Source organism: Mytilus trossulus, chromosome 7, assembly GCF_036588685.1.
Source record: "Mytilus trossulus isolate FHL-02 chromosome 7, PNRI_Mtr1.1.1.hap1, whole genome shotgun sequence".
Classification (NCBI taxonomy): domain Eukaryota; kingdom Metazoa; phylum Mollusca; class Bivalvia; order Mytilida; family Mytilidae; genus Mytilus; species Mytilus trossulus.
Genome location: NC_086379.1, coordinates 85,047,136 through 85,073,850, shown reverse-complemented (window position 1 = coordinate 85,073,850; position 26,715 = coordinate 85,047,136). Strand labels below are relative to the sequence as shown.

At 36.4% G+C, this 26,715-nt stretch overlaps 1 protein-coding gene across 1 annotated transcript in view; it reads left to right on the top strand.

Moving 5' to 3' along the window:
- Nucleotides 1-26,715, top strand: part of LOC134726048 (serine/threonine-protein kinase SMG1-like) — a 132,952-nt gene that overhangs the window by 4,744 nt on the left and 101,493 nt on the right. Inside the window, exons 8-20 of the mRNA XM_063590433.1 lie at nucleotides 292-462; nucleotides 924-1,100; nucleotides 5,658-5,730; nucleotides 5,873-6,024; nucleotides 7,559-7,660; nucleotides 9,071-9,147; nucleotides 9,659-9,851; nucleotides 10,894-11,024; nucleotides 11,536-11,688; nucleotides 14,143-14,252; nucleotides 14,875-14,971; nucleotides 16,089-16,190; nucleotides 16,656-16,841. Coding sequence (XP_063446503.1) covers nucleotides 292-462; nucleotides 924-1,100; nucleotides 5,658-5,730; nucleotides 5,873-6,024; nucleotides 7,559-7,660; nucleotides 9,071-9,147; nucleotides 9,659-9,851; nucleotides 10,894-11,024; nucleotides 11,536-11,688; nucleotides 14,143-14,252; nucleotides 14,875-14,971; nucleotides 16,089-16,190; nucleotides 16,656-16,841 — 1,724 coding nt within the window. The remainder of the gene's footprint in view (nucleotides 1-291; nucleotides 463-923; nucleotides 1,101-5,657; nucleotides 5,731-5,872; nucleotides 6,025-7,558; nucleotides 7,661-9,070; nucleotides 9,148-9,658; nucleotides 9,852-10,893; nucleotides 11,025-11,535; nucleotides 11,689-14,142; nucleotides 14,253-14,874; nucleotides 14,972-16,088; nucleotides 16,191-16,655; nucleotides 16,842-26,715) is intronic.

Below are 26,715 nucleotides of genomic sequence, written 5' to 3'. Positions count from 1 at the left end.
TCCAATGTTTAGGGTTAAATATTGGTAGTAGTACAGCTAATTAATTGAATACAAGAGACTAGTTAGGACTGACTGGTACTTCTCTATATTAGAACTTGATAGATATCTATTTTGAATACAATGGACTAGTTAGGACTGACAAGTACTTCTCTCTATTATAATTTAATAGATATCTATTTTGAATACAATGGACTAGTTAGGACTGACTGGTACTTCTCTATATTAGAATTTAATAGATATCTATTGACAGGAACCAGTCTCTGATTATTGATTTTGAACTTTTATTTCCAGGATACAGTAGATATACTAGTTGGTTGGCATATTGACACAACACAGAAAGATAGCTTGACTACGTTTACTTCTAAAGCTTTGATAGAAATGAACCCCTATTGGGTCGTTGATTTTAACTTCTCCATCACTCTACTGGGACAATTCTTGGAGGATATGGAAGCCTATGCTGAGGTTTGTTATATTCATTTAAAACCTGTAAAATGTTTAAGGAGTTTATTATTTATTTCACGATATAGATGTAGCACATTGTTTTTTGAATGAATGATTAGAGTAATATTTAAACTAGTGCCTCTGTGGTTATACTTAAAGGGGAATAAGGGGGGAGGAGATACCAAAGAGGCAGTAAAAACTAATGTTAACTAACAAACAACAGTTGTTCTATAAAGATCAGTTGAAAAGTCATCAGATTGATACGAAAACATTAACACAAACACAGACCAGACGTGGCAGGGTATTTATACATCCCTTACACCAAAAAGGACACTTAAATAATATTATTTCCTCTTTTTCATCTCTCTTAATATCAATATTATTGTACACATTTTGAGATATGAACATTTCTAAGTGATCCTAGTTTTCTGCCAGTGGGTAGTTGTCTTTTGGTACTCTCTATATATTTTATGGTATTATAGGATTTGACATACAGTTTCTCTGGACAAGCTTACCCTGATGAAGAATTACCACTTCCTGAGGAATGCATCATTAAGATCACAGCTCTACTCAAAGTTTTCACAACAGTTATCCAAAGTTTAGGAGACAGTTTCTCTGGTACAAAAGGAACAGACATGACAACAGATGAAGTTCTAGAGGTTAGAATACATGATATATCTCAGACTGTCAACTCTAGTCATTGGTTAAGTTCTAGAGGTTAGAGTACATGATATATCTCAGACTGTCAACTCTAGTCATTGGTTAAGTTCTAGAGGTTAGAGTACATGATATATCTCAGACTGTCAACTCTAGTCATTGGTTAAGTTCTAGAGGTTAGAATACATGACATATCACAGACTGTCAACTCTAGTCATTAGTTAAGTTCTAGAGGTTAGAGTACATGATATATCTCAGACTGTCAACTCTAGTCATTGGTTAAGTTCTAGAGGTTAGAATACATGACATATCACAGACTGTCAACTCTAGTCATTGGTTAAGTTCTAGAGGTTAGAGTACATGATATATCTCAAACTGTCAACTCTAGTCATTGGTTAAGTTCTAGAGGTTAGAGTACATGATATATCTCAGACTGTCAACTCTAGTCATTAGTTAAGTTCTAGAGGTTAGAGTACATGATATATCTCAGACTGTCAACTCTAGTCATTGGTTAAGTTCTAGAGGTTAGAGTACATGATATATCTCAGACTGTCAACTCTAGTCATTGGTTAAGTTCTAGAGGTTAGAATACATGACATATCACAGACTGTCAACTCTAGTCATTAGTTAAGTTCTAGAGGTTAGAGTACATGATATATCTCAGACTGTCAACTCTAGTCATTGGTTAAGTTCTAGAGGTTAGAGTACATGATATATCTCAGACTGTCAACTCTAGTCATTGGTTAAGTTCTAGAGGTTAGAATACATGACATATCACAGACTGTCAACTCTAGTCATTAGTTAAGTTCTAGAGGTTAGAGTACATGATATATCTCAGACTGTCAACTCTAGTCATTGGTTAAGTTCTAGAGGTTAGAGTACATGATATATCTCAGACTGTCAACTCTAGTCATTGGTTAAGTTCTAGAGGTTAGAATACATGACATATCTCAGACTGTCAACTCTAGTCATTAGTTAAGTTCTAGAGGTTAGATGATATATCTCAGACTGTCAACTCTAGTCATTGGTTAAGTTCTAGAGGTTAGAGTACATGATATATCTCAGACTGTCAACTCTAGTCATTGGTTAAGTTCTAGAGGTTAGAATACATGATATATCTCAGACTGTCAACTCTAGTCATTAGTTAAGTTCTAGAGGTTAGAGTACATGATATATCTCAGACTCAACTCTAGTCATTGGTTAAGTTCTAGAGGTTAGAATACATGATATATCTCAGACTGTCAACTCTAGTCATTGGTTAAGTTCTAGAGGTTAGAGTACATGATATATCTCAGACTGGCAACTCTAGTCATTGGTTAAGTTCTAGAGGTTAGAGTACATGATATATCTCAGACTGTCAACTCTAGTCATTAGTTAAGTTCTAGAGGTTAGAGTACATGATATATCTCAGACTGTCAACTCTAGTCATTGGTTAAGTTCTAGAGGTTAGAGTACATGATATATCTCAGACTGTCAACTCTAGTCATTGGTTAAGTTCTAGAGGTTAGAGTACATGATATATCTCAGACTGTCAACTCTAGTCATTGGTTAAGTTCTAGAGGTTAGAATACATGACATATCACAGACTGTCAACTCTAGTCATTAGTTAAGTTCTAGAGGTTAGAGTACATGATATATCTCAGACTGTCAACTCTAGTCATTGGTTAAGTTCTAGAGGTTAGAGTACATGATATATCTCAGACTGTCAACTCTAGTCATTGGTTAAGTTCTAGAGGTTAGAATACATGACATATCTCAGACTGTCAACTCTAGTCATTAGTTAAGTTCTAGAGGTTAGATGATATATCTCAGACTGTCAACTCTAGTCATTGGTTAAGTTCTAGAGGTTAGAATACATGATATATCTCAGACTGTCAACTCTAGTCATTGGTTAAGTTCTAGAGGTTAGAGTACATGATATATCTCAGACTGTCAACTCTAGTCATTGGTTAAGTTCTAGAGGTTAGAATACATGATATATCTCAGACTGTCAACTCTAGTCATTGGTTAAGTTCTAGAGGTTAGAGTACATGATATATCTCAGACTGTCAACTCTAGTCATTAGTTAAGTTCTAGAGGTTAGAGTACATGATATATCTCAGACTGTCAACTCTAGTCATTGGTTAAGTTCTAGAGGTTAGAATACATGATATATCTCAGACTGTCAACTCTAGTCATTAGTTAAGTTCTAGAGGTTAGAGTACATGATATATCTCAGACTGTCAACTCTAGTCATTAGTTAAGTTCTAGAGGTTAGAATACATGATATATCTCAGACTGTCAACTCTAGTCATTGGTTAAGTTCTAGAGGTTAGAGTACATGATATATCTCAGACTGTCAACTCTAGTCATTGGTTAAGTTCTAGAGGTTAGAGTACATGATATATCTCAGACTGTCAACTCTAGTCATTGGTTAAGTTCTAGAGGTTAGAGTACATGATATATCTCAGACTGTCAACTCTAGTCATTAGTTAAGTTCTAGAGGTTAGAGTACATGATATATCTCAGACTGTCAACTCTAGTCATTGGTTAAGTTCTAGAGGTTAGAATACATGATATATCTCAGACTGTCAACTCTAGTCATTAGTTAAGTTCTAGAGGTTAGAGTACATGATATATCTCAGACTGTCAACTCTAGTCATTAGTTAAGTTCTAGAGGTTAGAATACATGATATATCTCAGACTGTCAACTCTAGTCATTGGTTAAGTTCTAGAGGTTAGAATACATGATATATCTCAGACTGTCAACTCTAGTCATTAGTTAAGTTCTAGAGGTTAGAGTACATGATATATCTCAGACTGTCAACTCTAGTCATTGGTTAAGTTCTAGAGGTTAGAATACATGATATATCTCAGACTGTCAACTCTAGTCATTGGTTAAGTTCTAGAGGTTAGAGTACATGATATATCTCAGACTGGCAACTCTAGTCATTGGTTAAGTTCTAGAGGTTAGAGTACATGATATATCTCAGACTGTCAACTCTAGTCATTAGTTAAGTTCTAGAGGTTAGAGTACATGATATATCTCAGACTGTCAACTCTAGTCATTGGTTAAGTTCTAGAGGTTAGAGTACATGATATATCTCAGACTGTCAACTCTAGTCATTGGTTAAGTTCTAGAGGTTAGAGTACATGATATATCTCAGACTGTCAACTCTAGTCATTGGTTAAGTTCTAGAGGTTAGAATACATGACATATCACAGACTGTCAACTCTAGTCATTAGTTAAGTTCTAGAGGTTAGAGTACATGATATATCACAGACTGTCAACTCTAGTCATTGGTTAAGTTCTAGAGGTTAGAGTACATGATATATCTCAGACTGTCAACTCTAGTCATTGGTTAAGTTCATCTGAAAATACTCTGAGATTAGAGGAATTTTGAGATGTGAGAAGTTAATATAATGTTAATCTATTAATTGGGACAGCCATTTCTCATCAAAATTCAAGGAATTTTAGAATAACAAAATGACAATGGCCACTGGCATATGAGCATTTCTTGGAGGTTTGTTAATTATTTATGTTATGAGTTAACAGTTAAGCTAAGAAAAAGAATTATTTCATCTTGTTTTTAACCCTTTCGCCGATGAGTCCCGGTTTACCGGGATTCACGCTTCAAACAGCTGACGAGGAGTCCCGTTTTATAGGGATTGGAATACCTCTTTTATGTTTCCCGCTCAAAACAGTGCAAACATGAGTTATCTTTCTTTGATGAATACCCAGATGAAAGTGTAAACATGGCGGTTCTGTTTGTTGAAAACCGTGTCAAAATCAGAGGAAATTTACGAGAATTTGAAATGAGGGAACATTTTTTTTGAAAGAATATGGAAGAATTGAAGCCAAGCTAGTATACTTTTTTGACTCAAAACGTGGTTTTATGTACAAAACACTTGGAATGGACATCGTTCAATGTGAGGAATTTGTACAGCCTCATAAAATTTTTCAAAATTTTCCTGTTTTGGGTTAAAAAATTACGATTTGGGGTTAAAAAGCAGAATTTTGAGAATTTCACCCAAAATATGCCGAAATTGGAAAATTTGAATTTTTATGAAGAAAAAAATATCAAAACATGAACAAAACTGTGTACAGGGTGTTAGTGAATGAAATAAATACACAAATAAGTACAAACAAGTTTTTATTGGCATTTATTATGAAGACCTCCCACTTGAGTAATAGTAACCAGGGAAGCCATCGTCTCAGAGTAGCCTCTGTCTGGGCAGCAATCGGTGAAAGGGTTAAGCCCTGCCTACCAAACTTTAGTAGAGGGGCATTATGTTTTCTGGTCATTGCCTCTGTCCATTAGTCGGTTCATTTGTTTGTCTGTCCGTTTGTTTGTATGTCTGTCCCGCTCCAGGTTATAGTATTTGGTCAAGGTAGATTTTAATGAAGTTGCAGTCCAATCAACTTGAAAATTGATACACATGTTCCCTATGATATGATCTTTCTAATTTTAATGCCAAATTAGAGTTTTGTGGTCCACTTAACATAGAAAATGATAGTGTGAGTGCAGTATCTGTGTACTAGGGACACATTCTTGTTAAAATGTGTATTTATTTTGTAGATATTGGACAGAATCGTCAAGAGTGTAGATACAACAGCCAAACATTACTTCTCTGAATATCTCCTAATTTCGGGTAAGACCTGTCACAAATATATAATATAAATCAATTTAAAACATTGTAGATACTTGAATCAAACATAAGTTCCTTGATTATTTTCCTGTTTATACAGATATAAATCTTTGCATTCAGTTCTCATCATTTCTATATTTTTCAGCACACAAGTGTATAAAGTTAATGATGGGACAACTTGGAACGGATTCAGTACATTGTATGGAGTCCATTCTACCATTTATACTTCTACAGACATGTACTGTTAAGATGGTGTCAAATCAGTATATAACTTCACTGTTGTCACTCACACAGAAGGTATGGTAGATCACAATATAGTTTAGAAAAAATTGCATTCAGAGGAAAGAAATATTTATCTAACATTTCAAGAAGTTTTGCAACAGAAATTTTGACTTTCTTAAAACAGCAGATAAATAACTCCTCAGTATTATAGTATAAGACTGACACAAAAGTGCCATAAGACATATGTTAATATTATATCAACAATGTTTGAGTAGAAGGGATGTGAAGCGTCAAGTCTTAATATGAAATGTCAATGACCAAAACAGAATTTTGAATCAAGGTCATGAAAAAAAAAGTACAGAAATAAATTTCAGTCATTTAATTGACATTAGATTTTAAAATCTTCATTTTACACTAATTTTTGTTTGCAATGCTTGATTGGTAATAAAAATGCCACTTGGTATTTGAACTTAAATGACTATATGAGATATACACTGATATAGTTTTGGTTAAAATTAAAGATGAGCTACAACATAGTCATAAACAATATTGTATTGCATACAACCCTTTAAAGAAAATGATGTTGTGAGTAATTATTAATTAAACAACAAAATTTCATAATGAAGCTAATTGTTATTTTTCCTACTTTTGTTGAACGTAAAATGTTTGAAGGCCTCCTATTAACATCTGAATATTTGATGAAAATATATTTTTTTTATTTTCAAAGTCATGATATATACTGAGCCAAAAAAGTTTAGCAACACTTTTTTTTTCGATTTTTCTTTTGTTGTTTCTGCATATTTTTTTTTAAACATCATTGATATAATCCTTAGTTTTACCTGTAATTTTTAACAGTCTTACTTTTTTCTGGATGATTGATTTCGCGCCATTTTAGCCTTCTACGTGTAATTTGTGTTTTACTTTCTGTATCTGTATTTTTTTTTTTAAATTAAAAAAAATATGTCATTTACGTTCAGAAACACACCATTGGTAAGAAAAACACAAAAAAATTTGAAAAAATTGTATGGGGCGCCAACCTGGCCTCCCCGAAAATGACTGTCAGATGGCTCTTGGAATGGTTGATGCCAGAATGAGTGTTTCTGATGTTGTGGCTCAATTTAATGTGCATAAACCAACAGTTTAGTGACTAACAAACAGATATTGACAATTTGCAACTGCATGGGATTGGTCGATATGTCGTACACCAATAAAACCCATCGTCAAGGGAGGAGCGCTACTTTCGCTTTTCATTAACACGTAACAAGTTTTTTCTGGCCACAAGAGTAGTGCATAGACTAAGGGAAGCTGCTGGTGTGCCTGCCAATCCTTTATTGACGCACTTGGGCCATGGCCGAGAAATCGGTTTTGAAAAGCACTTTACTCATTTTCGCGTTTTGACCCTCCCGAGCTCCATACAAAGAAAATCCTAATGAATGTGAGTGATAAACATTTATGTTGCTTCTGACATGTCATAATTTCATTTTTTATTATTAAAATCATATGTTGTTACAATTTTGTAATAGAATAAAATTTCATATTTTTGTTGCTAAACTTTTTTGGCTCAGTATAAGATGTAACCAGTACTTTAAGTTACAGAATTGTTTTACAGGTGATTGAGTATTTTGGAACCAGTTTACCTGTCAGTTTTGTTTCCCAGCTGTTAGCACCATCAACCATGTTACAGCACACAAGATTCTCACATAATGAAATGGTAAGTACTGTTTGTATCCGAGCTGTTAGATTCCCCTACAGTGCCATAGTATTGCCACTATCATGGTACCGCAATAATAGATTGGCTAGTAAGGGAACCAGTTGACCACCTGTCTGGTATAGCCTCTAACATGGTACCACAATAATAGATTGGCTAGTAAGGGAACCAGTTGACCACCTGTCTGGTATAGCCTCTAACATGGTACCACAATCATAGATTGGCTAGTAAGGGAACCAGTTGACCACCTGTCTGGTATAGCCTCTAACATGGTACCGCAATCATAGATTGGTTAGTAAGAGAACCAGTTGACCACCCTGGTATAGCCTCTAACATGGTACCGCAATCATAGATTGGTTAGTAAGGGAACCAGTTGACCACCTGTCTGGTATAGCCTCTAACATGGTACCACAATAATAGATTGGCTAGTATGGGAACCAGTTGACCACCTGTCTGGTATAGCCTCTAACATGGTACCACAATAATAGATTGGCTAGTAAGGGAACCAGTTGACCACCTGTCTGGTATAGCCTCTAACATGGTACCGCAATAATAGATTGGCTAGTATGGGAACCAGTTGACCACCTGTCTGGTATAGCCTCTAACATGGTACCGCAATCATAGATTGGTTAGTAAGAGAACCAGTTGACCACCCTGGTATAGCCTCTAACATGGTACCGCAATAATAGATTGGCTAGTAAGGGAACCAGTTGACCGCCTGTCTGGTATAGCCTCTAACATGGTACCGCAATCATAGATTGGTTAGTAAGAGAACCAGTTGACCACCTGTTTGGTATAGCCTCTAACATGGTACCGCAATAATAGATTGGCTAGTAAGGGAACCAGTTGACCACCTGTCTGGTATAGCCTCTAACATGGTACCACAATAATAGATTGGTTAGTAAGAGAACCAGTTGACCACCTGTCTGGTATAGCCTCTAACATGGTACCGCAATCATAGATTGGTTAGTAAAAGAACCAGTTGACCACCTGTCTGGTATAATCTCTACCATGGTACCACAAACATAGATTGGTTAGTAAAAGAACCAGTTGACCACCTGTCTGGTATAATCTCTACCATGGTACCACAATCATAGATTGGTTAGTAAAAGAACCAGTTGACCACCTGTCTGGTATAGCCTCTAACATGGTACCGCAATAATAGATAAGCTAGTAAGGGAACCAGTTGAACCAGTTTGGTATTGCCTCTTCCATGGTACCACAAGTACCACACCACAAATACCACAATAATAAATTGGTTGTAGTAAAGGAATCAGTGTACAACTTCAGTTTCTATTTGATAACACGTCATATTACCAATAAGTAAGTGACCATTAATGTAGTTATCATTGACTGTTTGTATGAATCATTTATAATAAAATGTAGATATCTCAAACATTGGTTTTATTTCAGATCATTCAACAGACAGTTTCAATATACCATGAACTGATGGCTCTAAAAAGTGTTCCATTGTTAGAAGAAGCTTACAAGTAGGTCCTCTTATAGCATACACAGACAAATTAGATCTAGAGGAATGTTGGAAAACTGATGGCTCCAAAAGGGTTTACATTATAAAAAAAATTTGAAAGTAGTAATAAAAGTATTCACTGCTGTTATAGTCTACAAACATAGGGTATGCTTTGGAGGGACAAATATAGGGTATGCTTTGGAGGGATAAATATAGGGTATGCTTTGGAGGGACAAATATTTCAGTGGCCTCAAAGAATATTGTTTATGAAGCTTACAAGCAGGTCCTTTTGTATGATCTCCCATATTATTATACATATTAATACAAGGGCGTTCTCACTCAGTCTAATTGATAAACTGATGCCTATAATACCTTAGTCACAGGTTAAAAGGAATTTTGTTTAAATGTAAAATCTTAAACCTTAGGTTCCATTACAGATCACTTAATATTTCACAATATCAAGAATATCTTATAATTCATTACTACTTTGTGATACAAGAGAATAGAAATACATATTTACATATTTATTGTAGATTTGTAGTAGGTGATTTACAGAGGGCTTACAACATCTTACTACATGAAACTGATACAGAGAATGACATCTGTGTTATCCCGGCTAATCCATTTGATCAAGAAGATTATCCATTAAAACAAGCTGAAGCTGTCTGTATATTTAATCTGTGTGCCCTAGCGGAGATATGTAATACCAAAACTAACTTAATAGCTGTAAGTATTTAATTAAAGAGACTTTAAATGGGGGAGGGGGTATACTTTGTGACCTAGCTTAGATATGTAATACCAAAACTAACTTAATAGCTGTAAGTATTTAATCAAAGACACTCTAAATGGGGGGGGGGGGGGGTATACTTTGTGCTCTAGCGGAGATATGTAATACCAAAACTAACTTAATAGCTGTAAGTATTTAATCAAAGACACCCGAAATGGGGATATATTTAACCTGTGTGTCTAAGTTGAGATCTGAAATACAAAGCTATAAGTATAAAATCAAATAGGCCCTGACAGGGGACATATTTAACCTGTGTGATCTAACTGAGATCTGAATTACAAAGCTATAATTATAAAATCAAATAGGCCCTGACAAAGGACATATTTAACCTGTGTGATCTAACTGAGATCTGAATTACAAAGCTATAAGTATAAAATCAAATAGGCCCTGACAAAGGACATATTTAACCTGTGTGATCTAACTGAGATCTGAATTACTTATAGTATAACTAATCTCCGCATTTGAAAATAAAAAAATAAGACAACGCATGACCGAACGACGCATGGATTAAACAAGTGCGCAGCACGAGTTTTATCCATAGCGGCGTTCGGTCACAAATTGCCTTATTTTTGATATTCAAATACGGCAATTAGTTATACTTTTTATTACATTGTAAATTGTTTTTTTTTATGAAATTAATGTAGAAAATGTAAGGAACTATATGTTTTTTCTACGCATGTTTTGTTTCGACGTTTTGACAACGCCTATTGTTGTATGACGTCAGAGAGTGAAATAACCACGTTTATTTCACATGTGAAATTATCAGTTTTTATCTAACTGGGAAATCAATGTAATACATTGCAACCAATGTAATAATTAAACTTATCTAACAGCTGTAAGTATTATTCAAACAGACCCTGACTTGTCCTTAACTTTTGCCTTCATTTAATTAGACCAACACTATCCCAGCCTATTTAATGTATATATTTCAGATATGGGTTCTGTTTATATGCTTGTTTCATTTGTTTTCTTTCTTTTCAGATGTGGGCTTTATCTCCAAGCCTATTTAATTTGATAAGCCATCATTTCAATCCTGTGGAAAATACCATTTGTGAAATGTTCCCTGCAGTTCATTATGCCATGTTAAATACTTTGTATTCACATTGTACCAGGTAAGAAATATATTGTGAAATGTTCCCTGCAGTTCTTTATGCCATGTTAATTTAATACTTTGAATAACAAATTGAAATTGGTTTATGTGGTTTCTATGCTACAATATAAGCTATTCAGCCAATGTTCTTAAAATTTGATATTAAGAAAGTAGATGTAGAGGCCTTTAGTTGTTTGCATTTAATTGTCTTTAATTGCTGACATCCCCTTCGTTTGAATTTTAGTGGATAGATGTCTCATTGGCAAATCATACCACATCTCTTTTTTTATATAGAATGTGGCAGGTTAAAAAAAACACCATGAAAGAGCTTTTCAAAATATAGAAAAGCTTGTTTGTTGTCAGTTTGACAGCTCATCTTTTGTTTTTAACAGATAAACAACTACTGCAAACAGCAAACATAGTATAATCAAAACAAAATCTACACAGATACCAATCAGACTGAACCATAATATTTACCAGAGTTATTTCAATGCATTACTCAAAGTAACCTAAATATTTTTGACATTTTCCAGACATGGACATTTTATATCAAGCAGCCATTTGACCCAGAGTAATTTACAGGAAGGTTCAGTGATGGCCAATGCCACCACCAGTGGGATATTCTCTCACATTATACAGCTATTGTCAACATTGTTAGCAGATCCCTCAGTATCATTCGATAGCAGGTATTGTTTATATATACTGTTTATTCAATCATTTTTAAAGCAATTGCTTTCATGCCGTCGCGTATGGCCATCTTTGTGACCCAGATCAGAGACTCCGCCCAGATCAAGCCATAGTATTTTGTTAAACAGGCTCCTGGTCTGTCATTCTTAAACACCTATGTAAGTTTTCTAATGCAATACATAGCTTGAAACTTTTGAAAAACGTTAGTGGATTTAAGAAGTTTCAGCATACGTTCTTGTAGATGTATTTTTGTATTTAGGGGGACAACCGTTTGACTATCAAAAAATATAGACGTCCGAGTGAAAAAAATGCATTTTTATACCTGCGATTCCGTTTTCCGTTCGTACGATGTTTCAACAAAATATGGAATCATTTCAGTTGTTGATTTAGTATTGAAAATTTGACTGAATATACGGTTTTATATGTTTAATTGGTGTTTTTTTAAGAAAGAGGTCACTGGTGCTCTTGTTCATTCATAAAATTGTCGTTCATTCATAAATTTATCGTAAAATCAAAATCACTACACAGGTTATCAGGTTATACGTAGTGTCAAATGATCTCAAATGATTACCTGTAATCTAAAAATAGACAAAGTTAACTGACGTATTTTGTTGATTTGTTTGCGCAAATAATTTGGAGGAACGAAACCCTTGTTAAAAACACATAACAATAAGTTTGTTTTCCTTTTTTGTCATAACTCCGTAAGATTTATCGATCACCTTACTAATGAAATGGACCCGTCCAAACGTGATAGATGCCAAGTCCAGATGAAGAGATATTTACAATTTGGAATTTTCTAGTTTCATAGATTAAAAAAAGTACATCCTTTTTGGATATCATATTCAAAACTGGGTATGCATGACAAATGATGAAACCATTATCCTCGTCTTTCCAATGGACGAGTCTACTACGTTTGTTGACCCTCGACCGTCCACCGTGTTTGCAATTTTATTTCACATGTTTTCGAAATATTGAAGATCATTTTCACAATGTTTCCTGAAAATTGGATAGATATCAAAGCAACTTAGAGCTGTTTGTTCTTGTTCGTATAATGACGATTTAATGTCATGTTTGTCTGTGATGGCCCCTCTTTTCGGGATTGCATGAGAATTATAGTTATCTCGTACCGCATGAGGATGACACATATCAACTGAGCAATAACGTTTGGGACTTAGTTTTTAAGAAATGATGACAAAGTAACATTATGAAAATATTTTTAGTCAGCTGAAATATATATATTTATTTTTTACATGTTTATGTCTTGTAAAATATTTTGTTTCTTTTCCGTTTTTCAACATTTGCGTCTGGAAAGTTGAAATGTTTTAACTGAAGTGTTAAATTTAAATTAATTATGAAAATTAAATCAATAAAGGAAATTATTGCCCAGTTACAAACACTACTAGGGGATAATCCATAATAATTTCTCTTGGAGTTATATGTTTCAGCACATGTATATCTGAACCCAACTTTAGCCTGGTAAACGTGTTGTCTCCTTGTGAAATATAAAACATATTAAAAATGACTTTCTGCTAAAGTCTTTAATTGATATAAAGTTAAAACCTTCTTAATTCTCACTAGACAACACTCCTGTCATGTTTAATTCTTAAATATATGTGGATGAAAAAAAAGTCCCCAAAACATAAACATGGCAGCAATTGCTTTTACAGCCTTTCAGGCTTTGATTATGAACATTGAACAATAATGCAAAGGACTAGGTCAGGTAAGGGCAGATTTTAGCCTCAAATTTCAAGTTCATCTGACGAAAGATTTTGGACACTTTTTAAACACTATAGTGTCTTTTTCAGTTGATTCAATTGGTTAATGTGAATGATTTTAACTGATTTAGTCATTAAAATCGCTCAAATTCAAGCTGAAATATGAAAAATCTATCGAATATGCCCAAAAGTGTCACTTTTCAGATGTTTTTGGTCAAAAATGAAAGTGGCCGCATCTATGTTCATCTTCAACCTTTATATATGTTATGTATTATCATCAAATACAACTTACATTTCAATATTAAGAACGAACATAAATGTGGCCACTTTCGTTTAAGATGGAAACCGTCTAGAATTTAACTAAAATGATAAAATTGTTACGATTTCAATGATTTAGCCCATATTTATGCAGCAGAAGCATTTTACTTTCCATTAAATAACTAAAAGTTTACATTTTAACAATTTTATAAAACTGCTATATTTTGGGGTCAAACTGGACCTACTCCTTTATTATATTTTCAGGAAACAATTCATACAAACCATGCTATCAAAATTTGAAGTGAGAGTTTTAGTTTTGGAAACCTATCCTGTCCTATCTTTCCCTAAGCAGTATTACTGTTCCTGATTGTGTTTAAAGTTTTCATTGGATATTAATATATATGTCTGTCATTGATAATATTTAGATTGTTGACTGATACTTATTTTTGCTGTTTATTTAATGATATTGTTTTGCTGTAGACGTTTGTGTTTAAAGTGGGTGTCTGACATCGTAAGCAGCCTACAGACAAGTTCCTACATCTTTACTGGTGAAGATTTTGTGAACTTGATTAGAAATCTCATTCAGTTAGGTAAGATATTGTGAACTTGATTAGAAATCTCATTCAGTTAGGTAAGATATTGTTAACTTGATTAGAAATCTCATTCAGTTAGGTAAGATATTGTTAACTTGATTAGAAATCTCATTCAGTTAGGTAAGATATTGTTAACTTGATTAGAAATCTCATTCAGTTAGGTAAGATATTGTGAACTTGATTAGAAATCTCATTCAGTTAGGTAAGATATTGTGAACTTGATTAGAAATCTCATTCAGTTAGGTAAGATATTGTGAACTTGATTAGAAATCTCATTCAGTTAGGTAAGATATTGTTAACTTGATTAGAAATCTCATTCAGTTAGGTAAGATTTTGTCAAATAATTGTTTGTATTCCTTGAACATTATTCATATCAATAAGGGAAGAAAAGTGCATTCAATAGTCTATACATTACTCAAGATATAATTTCAAACAATAAAGATAAGTATGTTTGTCAAAGAGTTTATGGAACATGTGACAGCTTGATTGTCTTTATCTTACATAGAGCTGATTTGTACATCAGAAATTTCTTTAAAGTTCACAAATAAGGATGTAGCTTCTTAATAATGTTTGTTTACAAATAATGGAAATGACATGTTGAATTGTTATTCTTTTACAGGACACTTACAGGAGTCAAACACAGCTCTTACAGTTTGTCAAAATCTTCACAACATCTTTAAGATTGTCAATAACTTGTCACTGCCTGTTATACAAAGGTATGTTTAAGGCCAAGTTAAAATCTCTAGCAAGAACTAAAAATCACTTCAAGTCTGGAAAATGACAGTTCTTGTCCATTCGTTTTGATGCGTTTTGTTATTTGATTTTGCCATGTGATTAAGGACTTTCCGAAATTGATTTTCCTCTGAGTTCAGTATTTTTGTGATTTTACTTTTTTTCAACCAATTTGTATGAAACTTAAGTGAATTGTTTATAACTATGGAAGTTAGCTCCCTTTCGTTTTTTATAACTTTTTTATTTAACATTTCTGAGTTCTGGGGTTTTTTTTCATTACAAAATGGGGAATTTTCCAATTTTTCGTACAATGACTCAAAAATACTTTCAGCAGTTTTCATGATGCTTTGGTGAATTGTTTATATCAATTGTCGTAAGCTCCCTTTAGTTTTTTATTAATTTTTGATTTTATGTTTCTAAGTTAGGGCTATTCCAGAAAAAAATGTATAGGGGGGTTAGAAGGCAGTTTTTGTCAGCACCCGCCACCCATACTTTAATTGTTATTGAGAATTATAGTGCATTATAGTGTGAAAAATTGCTCTGATACCCATCACCCATGTATTATTAATACAATGTGCCTTCCAACCCCCCCCCCCCATACATTTTTTTCTGGAATAGCCCTTATGGGATTTTATTCATAAAAAAAAGTGATGATTTTCCACTTTTTTGACAATATCCTGAAAGTGCTTTGAGCAGTTTTCATTATACTTTGATGATTGATTTATATCTATCAAGATAACTTCTCTTCAGTTTTTCATAAATTTCTGATATGACATCAAGAAGATATTAAACTTTATTCTTTAAAATGTGACAGGCGTATCATGCGCTAGCTATTAATTTTAATACAAGTACTAGTGTCACAATTGAGTTCTTTGTAAAAGAAATGTTTGTCTGGCATTCACAATTTTAATTCTGGTATCTATGTTGAGTTTATTGTACAAGTACAAGGTTAATTATTTAATTGTTTGACTGATAGCCTTTTTTGATACCAAAGTTAAACAAGGTCATGTCTTTATTTTAATACAACAATGGAGCACGAGGTCTACGAGTGATTAATGATCCTTATAGAAAAATAATTATACTTTTTATGTTTTCTTTCAGTGTTTTAAAGTTATGTGTTTACAAGTTAACAGACAGTTGTCAACAAGTTAGAGAAGACTATTTCAGTCTCATGAAAATCCTTCCAGCTGACATTACTATCAGGTACCATATATTTGTTATTGATATGCATACTGAAAGAGATAGGACAAGCAGGGAACTAGCAGTTCAAACATGAATGATTCTTATGTATCAAATTATAAGTCCACTACCTTTGATAACTAATTATTCTGAAAATCCTTGTATTTCTCCAATTACCTGTGATAACTAATTATTCTGAAAATCCTTGTATTTCTCCAATTACCTGTGATAACTAATTATTCTGAAAATCCTTGTATTTCTCCGATCATCTTCAAAATATAGAATTATATTGTCTTATATCTTAAATGATAAGTCTAATATTTTGTAAAACAGATAATTGTTAAATCTAATATTTTGTAAAAAAGATAATTCTCAGGTCTGATATCTTCATTAATAGATAACTATCAGGTCTTATTTTTTTCTAAGTATAAATAATGGACCAATTTAGTTTTTCACCTGATTGTATATTGAGTACTCTTGATATTTCAGGTCCAACAATTTGTTACATTTGTGTGATGACAACAACCAGTCCATCAGTATCCAGGAAGGAGCTGAAGGAGTGACCGCCGCGTGGCTGGCCAAACGAAATGTCATCAACAAGATCCCAACCATGTCATTCCATTCTCACAGCTTCAAGCAGGTCATGGCATATCTCCTACAGAAGTCACCTCCTAAGTAAGTCTTAAGATAATGTCATCAATAAGATCCCTACCATGTCATTCCATTCTCACAGCTTCAAGCAGGTCATGGCATATCTCCTACAGAAGTCACCTCCTAAGTAAGTCTTAAGATAATTTCATCAATAAGATCCCTACCATGTCATTCCATTCTCACAGCTTCAAGCAGGTCATGGCATATCTCCTACAGAAGTCACCTCCTAAGTAAGTCTTAAGATAATGTCATCAATAAGATCCCTACCATGTCATTCTGTTCTCACAGCTTGAAGCAGGTCATGGCATATCTCCTACAGAAGTCACCTCCTAAGTAAGTCTTAAGATAATGTCATCAACAAGATCCCTACCATGTCATTCTGTTCTCACAGCTTGAAGCAGGTCATGGCATATCTCCTACAAAAGTCACCTCCTAAGTAAGTCTTAAGATAATGTCATCAACAAGATCCCAACCATGTCATTCCATTCTCACAGCTTCAAGCAGGTCATGGCATATCTCCTACAGAAGTCACCTCCTAAGTAAGTCTTCAGATAATGTCATCAACAAGATCCCAACCATGTCATTCCATTCTCACAGCTTCAAGCAGGTCATGGCATATCTCCTACAGAAGTCACCTCCTGAGTAAGTCTTAAGATAATGTCATCAATAAGATCCTAACCATGTCATTCTGTTCTCACAGCTTCAAGCAGGTCATGGCATATCTCCTACAAAAGTCACCTCCTAAGTAAGTCTTAAGATAATGTCATCAACAAGATCCCAACCATGTCATTCCTTTCTCACAGCTTCAAGCAGGTCATGGCATATCTCCTACAAAAGTCACCTCCTGAGTAAGTCTTAAGATAATGTCATCAATAAGATCCTAACCATGTCATTCTGTTCTCACAGCTTCAAGCAGGTCATGGCATATCTCCTACAGAAGTCACCTCCTAAGTAAGTCTTAAGATAATGTCATCAACAAGATCCCAACCATGTCATTCCATTCTCACAGCTTCAAGCAGGTCATGGCATATCTCCTACAGAAGTCACCTCCTGAGTAAGTCTTAAGATAATGTCATCAACAAGATCCCAACCATGTCATTCCATTCTCACAGCTTCAAGCAGGTCATGGCATATCTCCTACAGAAGTCACCTCCTAAGTAAGTCTTAAGATAATGTCATCAACAAGATCCCTACCATGTCATTCTGTTCTCACAGCTTGAAGCAGGTCATGGCATATCTCCTACAGAAGTCACCTCCTAAGTAAGTCTTAAGATAGTGTCATCAATAAGATCCTAACCATGTCATTCCATTCTCACAGCTTCAAGCAGGTCATGGCATATCTCCTACAGAAGTCACCTCCTAAGTAAGTCTTAAGATAATGTCATCAACAAGATCCCTACCATGTCATTCTGTTCTCACAGCTTGAAGCAGGTCATGGCATATCTCCTACAAAAGTCACCTCCTAAGTAAGTCTTAAGATAATGTCATCAACAAGATCCCTACCATGTCATTCCATTCTCACAGCTTCAAGCAGGTCATGGCATATCTCCTACAGAAGTCACCTCCTAAGTAAGTCTTAAGATGATGTCATCAACAAGATCACTACAATGTCATTCCATTCTCACAGCTTCAAGCAGGTCATGGCATATCTCTTACAGAAGTCACCTCCTAAGTAAGTCTTAAGATAATGTCATCAACAAGATCACTACAATGTCATTCCATTCTCACAGCTTCAAGCAGGTCATGGCATATCTCCTACAGAAGTCACCTCCTAAGTAAGTCTTAAGATAATGTCATCAACAAGATCCCTACAATGTCATTCCATTCTCACAGCTTCAAGCAGGTCATGGCATATCTCCTACAGAAGTCACCTCCTAAGTAAGTCTTAAGATAATGTCATCAACAAGATCCCTACAATGTCATTCCATTCTCACAGCTTCAAGCAGGTCATGGCATATCTCCTACAGAAGTCACCTCCTAAGTAAGTCTTAAGATAATGTCATCAACAAGATCCCTACAATGTCATTCAATTCTCACAGCTTCAAGCAGGTCATGGCATATCTCCTACAGAAGTCACCTCCTAAGTAAGTCTTAAGATAATGTCATCAACAAGATCCCTACCATGTCATTCCGTTCTCACAGCTTCAAGCAGGCCATGGCATATCTCCTACAGAAGTCACCTCCTAAGTAAGTCTTAAGATAATGTCATCAATAAGATCCCTACCATGTCATTCCATTCTCACAGCTTCAAGCAGGTCATGGCATATCTCCTACAGAAGTCACCTCCTAAGTAAGTCTTAAGATAATGTCATCAACAAGATCCCTACAATGTCATTCCATTCTCACAGCTTCAAGCAGGTCATGGCATATCTCCTACAGAAGTCACCTCCTAAGTAAGTCTTAAGATAATGTCATCAACAAGATCCCAACCATGTCATTCCATTCTCACAGCTTCAAGCAGGTCATGGCATATCTCCTACAGAAGTCACCTGCTAAGTAAGTCTTAAGATAATGTCATCAACAAGATCCCTACCATGTCATTCTGTTCTCACAGCTTCAAGCAGGTCATGTCATATCTCCTACAGAAGTCACCTCCTAAGTAAGTCTTAAGATAATGTCATCAACAAGATCCCTACCATGTCATTCTGTTCTCACAGCTTCAAGCAGGTCATGGCATATCTCCTACAGAAGTCACCTCCTAAGTAAGTCTTAAGATAACGTCATCAACAAGATCCCTACAATGTCATTCAATTCTCACAGCTTCAAGCAGGTCATGGCATATCTCCTACAGAAGTCACCTCCTAAGTAAGTCTTAAGATAATGTCATCAACAAGATCCCTACCATGTCATTCTGTTCTCACAGCTTCAAGCAGGTCATGGCATATCTCCTACAGAAGTCACCTCCTACGTAAGTCTTAAGATAATGTCATCAACAAGACCCCTACCATGTCATTCCATTCTCACAGCTTCAAGCAGGTCATGGCATATCTCCTACAGAAGTCACCTCCTAAGTAAGTCTTAAGATAACGTCATCAACAAGATCCCTACCATGTCATTCCATTCTCAGAGCTTCAAGCAGGTCATGGCATATCTCCTACAGAAGTCACCTCCTAAGTAAGTCTTAAGATAATGTCATCAACAAGATCCCTACCATGTCATTCCATTCTCACAGCTTCAAGCAGGTCATGGCATATCTCCTACAGAAGTCACCTCCTAAGTTAGTCTTAAGATAATGTCATCAATAAGATCACTACCATGTCATTCCATTCTCACAGCTTCAAGTAGGTCATGGCATATCTCCTACAGAAGTCGGCTGCTAAGTAAGTCTTAAGATAATGTCATCAACAAGATCCATACCATGTCATTCTGTTCTCACAGCTTCAAGCAGGTCATGTCATATCTCCTACAGAAGTCACCTCCTAAGTAAGTCTTAAGATAATGTCATCAACAAGATCCCTACCATGTCATTCTGTTCTCACAGCTTCAAGCAGGTCATGGCATATCTCCTACAGAAGTCACCTCCTAAGTAAGTCTTAAGATAATGTCATCAACAAGATCCATACAATGTCATTCCATTCTCACAGCTTCAAGCAGGTCATGGCATATCTCCTACAGAAGTCACCTCCTAAGTAAGTCTTAAGATAATATCATCAATAAGATCCCAACCATGTCATTCCATTCTCACAGCTTCAAGCAGGTCATGTCATATCTCCTACAGAAGTCACCTCCTAAGTAAGTCTTAAGATAATGTCATCAACAAGATCCCTACCATGTCATTCCATTCTCACAGCTTCAAGCAGGTCATGGCATATCTCCTACAGAAGTCACCTCCTAAGTAAGTCTTAAGATAACATCATCAACAAGACCCCTACCATGTCATTCCATTCTCACAGCTTCAAGCAGGTCATGGCATATCTCCTACAGAAGTCACCTCCTAAGTAAGTCTTAAGATAATGTCATCAACAAGATCCCAACCATGTCATTCCATTCTCACAGCTTCAAGCAGGTCATGGCATATCTCCTACAGAAGTCACCTCCTAAGTAAGTCTTAAGATAATGTCATCAACAAGATCCCTACCATGTCATTCCATTCTCACAGCTTCAAGCAGGTCATGGCATATCTCCTACAGAAGTCACTTCCTAAGTAAATCTTAAGATAACGTCATCAACAAGATCCCTACCATGTCATTCCATTCTCACAGCTTCAAGCAGGTCATGGCATATCTCCTACAGAAGTCACCTCCTAAGTAAGTCTTAAGATAATGTCATCAATAAGATCCCTACCATGTCATTCCATTCTCACAGCTTCAAGCAGGTCATGGCATATCTCTTACAGAAGTCACCTCCTAAGTAAGTCTTAAGATAATGTTATCAACAAGATCCTAACCATGTCATTCCATTCTAACAGCTTCAAGCAGGTCATGGCATATCTCCTACAAAAGTCACCTCCTAAGTAAGTCTTAAGGTAATGTCATCAACAAGATCCTAACCATGTCATTCCATTCTCACAGCTTCAAGCAGGTCATGGCATATCTCCTACAGAAGTCACCTCCTAAGTAAGTCTTAAGATAACGTCATCAACAAGATCCCTACCATGTCATTCTGTTCTCACAGCTTGAAGCAGGTCATGGCATATCTCCTACAGAAGTCACCTCCTAAGTAAGTCTTAAGATAATGTCATCAACAAGATCCCTACCATGTCATTCTGTTCTCACAGCTTCAAGCAGGTCATGGCATATCTCCTACAGAAGTCACCTCCTAAGTAAGTCTTAAGATAATGTCATCAACAAGATCCCTACAATGTCATTCAATTCTCACAGCTTCAAGCAGGTCATGGCATATCTCCTACAGAAGTCACCTCCTGAGTAAGTCTTAAGATAATGTCATCAACAAGATCCCAACCATGTCATTCCATTCTCACAGCTTCAAGCAGGTCATGGCATATCTCCTACAGAAGTCACCTCCTAAGTAAGTCTTAAGATAATGTCATCAACAAGATCACTACAATGTCATTCCATTCTCACAGCTTCAAGCAGGTCATGGCATATCTCCTACAGAAGTCACCTCCTAAGTAAGTCTTAAGATAATGTCATCAACAAGATCCCTACAATGTCATTCAATTCTCACAGCTTCAAGCAGGTCATGGCATATCTCCTACAGAAGTCACCTCCTGAGTAAGTCTTAAGATAATGTCATCAACAAGACCCCTACCATGTCATTCCATTCTCACAGCTTCAAGCAGGTCTTGGCATATCTCCTACAGAAGTCACCTGCTAAGTAAGTCTTAAGATAATGTCATCAACAAGATCCCAACCATGTCATTCTGTTCTCACAGCTTCAAGCAGGTCTTGGCATATCTCCTACAGAAGTCACCTCCTAAGTAAGTCTTAAGATAATGTCATCAACAAGACCCCTACCATGTCATTCCATTCTCACAGCTTCAAGCAGGTCATGGCATATCTCCTACAGAAGTCACCTGCTAAGTAAGTCTTAAGATAATGTCATCAACAAGATCCCAACCATGTCATTCTGTTCTCACAGCTTCAAGCAGGTCATGGTATATCTCCTACAGAAGTCACCTCCTAAGTAAGTCTTAAGATAATGTCATCAACAAGATCCCAACCATGTCATTCCATTCTCACAGCTTCAAGCAGGTCATGGCATATCTCCTACAGAAGTCACCTCCTGAGTAAGTCTTAAGATAATGTCATCAACAAGATCCCAACCATGTCATTCCATTCTCACAGCTTCAAGCAGGTCATGGCATATCTCCTACAGAAGTCACCTCCTAAGTAAGTCTTAAGATAATGTCATCAACAAGATCCCTACCATGTCATTCTGTTCTCACAGCTTGAAGCAGGTCATGGCATATCTCCTACAGAAGTCACCTCCTAAGTAAGTCTTAAGATAGTGTCATCAATAAGATCCTAACCATGTCATTCCATTCTCACAGCTTCAAGCAGGTCATGGCATATCTCCTACAGAAGTCACCTCCTAAGTAAGTCTTAAGATAATGTCATCAACAAGATCCCTACCATGTCATTCTGTTCTCACAGCTTGAAGCAGGTCATGGCATATCTCCTACAAAAGTCACCTCCTAAGTAAGTCTTAAGATAATGTCATCAACAAGATCCCTACCATGTCATTCCATTCTCACAGCTTCAAGCAGGTCATGGCATATCTCCTACAGAAGTCACCTCCTAAGTAAGTCTTAAGATGATGTCATCAACAAGATCACTACAATGTCATTCCATTCTCACAGCTTCAAGCAGGTCATGGCATATCTCTTACAGAAGTCACCTCCTAAGTAAGTCTTAAGATAATGTCATCAACAAGATCACTACAATGTCATTCCATTCTCACAGCTTCAAGCAGGTCATGGCATATCTCCTACAGAAGTCACCTCCTAAGTAAGTCTTAAGATAATGTCATCAACAAGATCCCTACAATGTCATTCCATTCTCAGAGCTTCAAGCAGGTCATGGCATATCTCCTACAGAAGTCACCTCCTAAGTAAGTCTTAAGATAATGTCATCAACAAGATCCCTACAATGTCATTCCATTCTCACAGCTTCAAGCAGGTCATGGCATATCTCCTACAGAAGTCACCTCCTAAGTAAGTCTTAAGATAATGTCATCAACAAGATCCCTACAATGTCATTCAATTCTCACAGCTTCAAGCAGGTCATGGCATATCTCCTACAGAAGTCACCTCCTAAGTAAGTCTTAAGATAATGTCATCAACAAGATCCCTACCATGTCATTCCGTTCTCACAGCTTCAAGCAGGCCATGGCATATCTCCTACAGAAGTCACCTCCTAAGTAAGTCTTAAGATAATGTCATCAATAAGATCCCTACCATGTCATTCCATTCTCACAGCTTCAAGCAGGTCATGGCATATCTCCTACAGAAGTCACCTCCTAAGTAAGTCTTAAGATAATGTCATCAACAAGATCCCTACAATGTCATTCCATTCTCACAGCTTCAAGCAGGTCATGGCATATCTCCTACAGAAGTCACCTCCTAAGTAAGTCTTAAGATAATGTCATCAACAAGATCCCAACCATGTCATTCCATTCTCACAGCTTCAAGCAGGTCATGGCATATCTCCTACAGAAGTCACCTGCTAAGTAAGTCTTAAGATAATGTCATCAACAAGATCCCTACCATGTCATTCTGTTCTCACAGCTTCAAGCAGGTCATGTCATATCTCCTACAGAAGTCACCTCCTAAGTAAGTCTTAAGATAATGTCATCAACAAGATCCCTACCATGTCATTCTGTTCTCACAGCTTCAAGCAGGTCATGGCATATCTCCTACAGAAGTCACCTCCTAAGTAAGTCTTAAGATAAGGTCATCAACAAGATCCCTACAATGTCATTCAATTCTCACAGCTTCAAGCAGGTCATGGCATATCTCCTACAGAAGTCACCTCCTAAGTAAGTCTTAAGATAATGTCATCAACAAGATCCCTACCATGTCATTCTGTTCTCACAGCTTCAAGCAGGTCATGGCATATCTCCTACAGAAGTCACCTCCTACGTAAGTCTTAAGATAATGTCATCAACAAGACCCCTACCATGTCATTCCATTCTCACAGCTTCAAGCAGGTCATGGCATATCTCCTACAGAAGTCACCTCCTAAGTAAGTCTTAAGATAACGTCATCAACAAGATCCCTACCATGTCATTCCATTCTCAGAGCTTCAAGCAGGTCATGGCATATCTCCTACAGAAGTCACCTCCTAAGTAAGTCTTAAGATAATGTCATCAACAAGATCCCTACCATGTCATTCCATTCTCACAGCTTCAAGCAGGTCATGGCATATCTCCTACAGAAGTCACCTCCTAAGTTAGTCTTAAGATAATGTCATCAATAAGATCACTACCATGTCATTCCATTCTCACAGCTTCAAGTAGGTCATGGCATATCTCCTACAGAAGTCGGCTGCTAAGTAAGTCTTAAGATAATGTCATCAACAAGATCCATACCATGTCATTCTGTTCTCACAGCTTCAAGCAGGTCATGTCATATCTCCTACAGAAGTCACCTCCTAAGTAAGTCTTAAGATAATGTCATCAACAAGATCCCTACCATGTCATTCTGTTCTCACAGCTTCAAGCAGGTCATGGCATATCTCCTACAGAAGTCACCTCCTAAGTAAGTCTTAAGATAATGTCATCAACAAGATCCATACAATGTCATTCCATTCTCACAGCTTCAAGCAGGTCATGGCATATCTCCTACAGAAGTCACCTCCTAAGTAAGTCTTAAGATAATGTCATCAATAAGATCCCAACCATGTCATTCCATTCTCACAGCTTCAAGCAGGTCATGTCATATCTCCTACAGAAGTCACCTCCTAAGTAAGTCTTAAGATAATGTCATCAACAAGATCCCTACCATGTCATTCCATTCTCACAGCTTCAAGCAGGTCATGGCATATCTCCTACAGAAGTCACCTCCTAAGTAAGTCTTAAGATAACATCATCAACAAGACCCCTACCATGTCATTCCATTCTCACAGCTTCAAGCAGGTCATGGCATATCTCCTACAGAAGTCACCTCCTAAGTAAGTCTTAAGATAATGTCATCAACAAGATCCCAACCATGTCATTCCATTCTCACAGCTTCAAGCAGGTCATGGCATATCTCCTACAGAAGTCACCTCCTAAGTAAGTCTTAAGATAATGTCATCAACAAGATCCCTACCATGTCATTCCATTCTCACAGCTTCAAGCAGGTCATGGCATATCTCCTACAGAAGTCACTTCCTAAGTAAATCTTAAGATAACGTCATCAACAAGATCCCTACCATGTCATTCCATTCTCACAGCTTCAAGCAGGTCATGGCATATCTCCTACAGAAGTCACCTCCTAAGTAAGTCTTAAGATAATGTCATCAATAAGATCCCTACCATGTCATTCCATTCTCACAGCTTCAAGCAGGTCATGGCATATCTCTTACAGAAGTCACCTCCTAAGTAAGTCTTAAGATAATGTTATCAACAAGATCCTAACCATGTCATTCCATTCTAACAGCTTCAAGCAGGTCATGGCATATCTCCTACAAAAGTCACCTCCTAAGTAAGTCTTAAGGTAATGTCATCAACAAGATCCTAACCATGTCATTCCATTCTCACAGCTTCAAGCAGGTCATGGCATATCTCCTACAGAAGTCACCTCCTAAGTAAGTCTTAAGATAACGTCATCAACAAGATCCCTACCATGTCATTCTGTTCTCACAGCTTGAAGCAGGTCATGGCATATCTCCTACAGAAGTCACCTCCTAAGTAAGTCTTAAGATAATGTCATCAACAAGATCCCTACCATGTCATTCTGTTCTCACAGCTTCAAGCAGGTCATGGCATATCTCCTACAGAAGTCACCTCCTAAGTAAGTCTTAAGATAATGTCATCAACAAGATCCCTACAATGTCATTCAATTCTCACAGCTTCAAGCAGGTCATGGCATATCTCCTACAGAAGTCACCTCCTGAGTAAGTCTTAAGATAATGTCATCAACAAGATCCCAACCATGTCATTCCATTCTCACAGCTTCAAGCAGGTCATGGCATATCTCCTACAGAAGTCACCTCCTAAGTAAGTCTTAAGATAATGTCATCAACAAGATCACTACAATGTCATTCCATTCTCACAGCTTCAAGCAGGTCATGGCATATCTCCTACAGAAGTCACCTCCTAAGTAAGTCTTAAGATAATGTCATCAACAAGATCCCTACAATGTCATTCAATTCTCACAGCTTCAAGCAGGTCATGGCATATCTCCTACAGAAGTCACCTCCTGAGTAAGTCTTAAGATAATGTCATCAACAAGACCCCTACCATGTCATTCCATTCTCACAGCTTCAAGCAGGTCTTGGCATATCTCCTACAG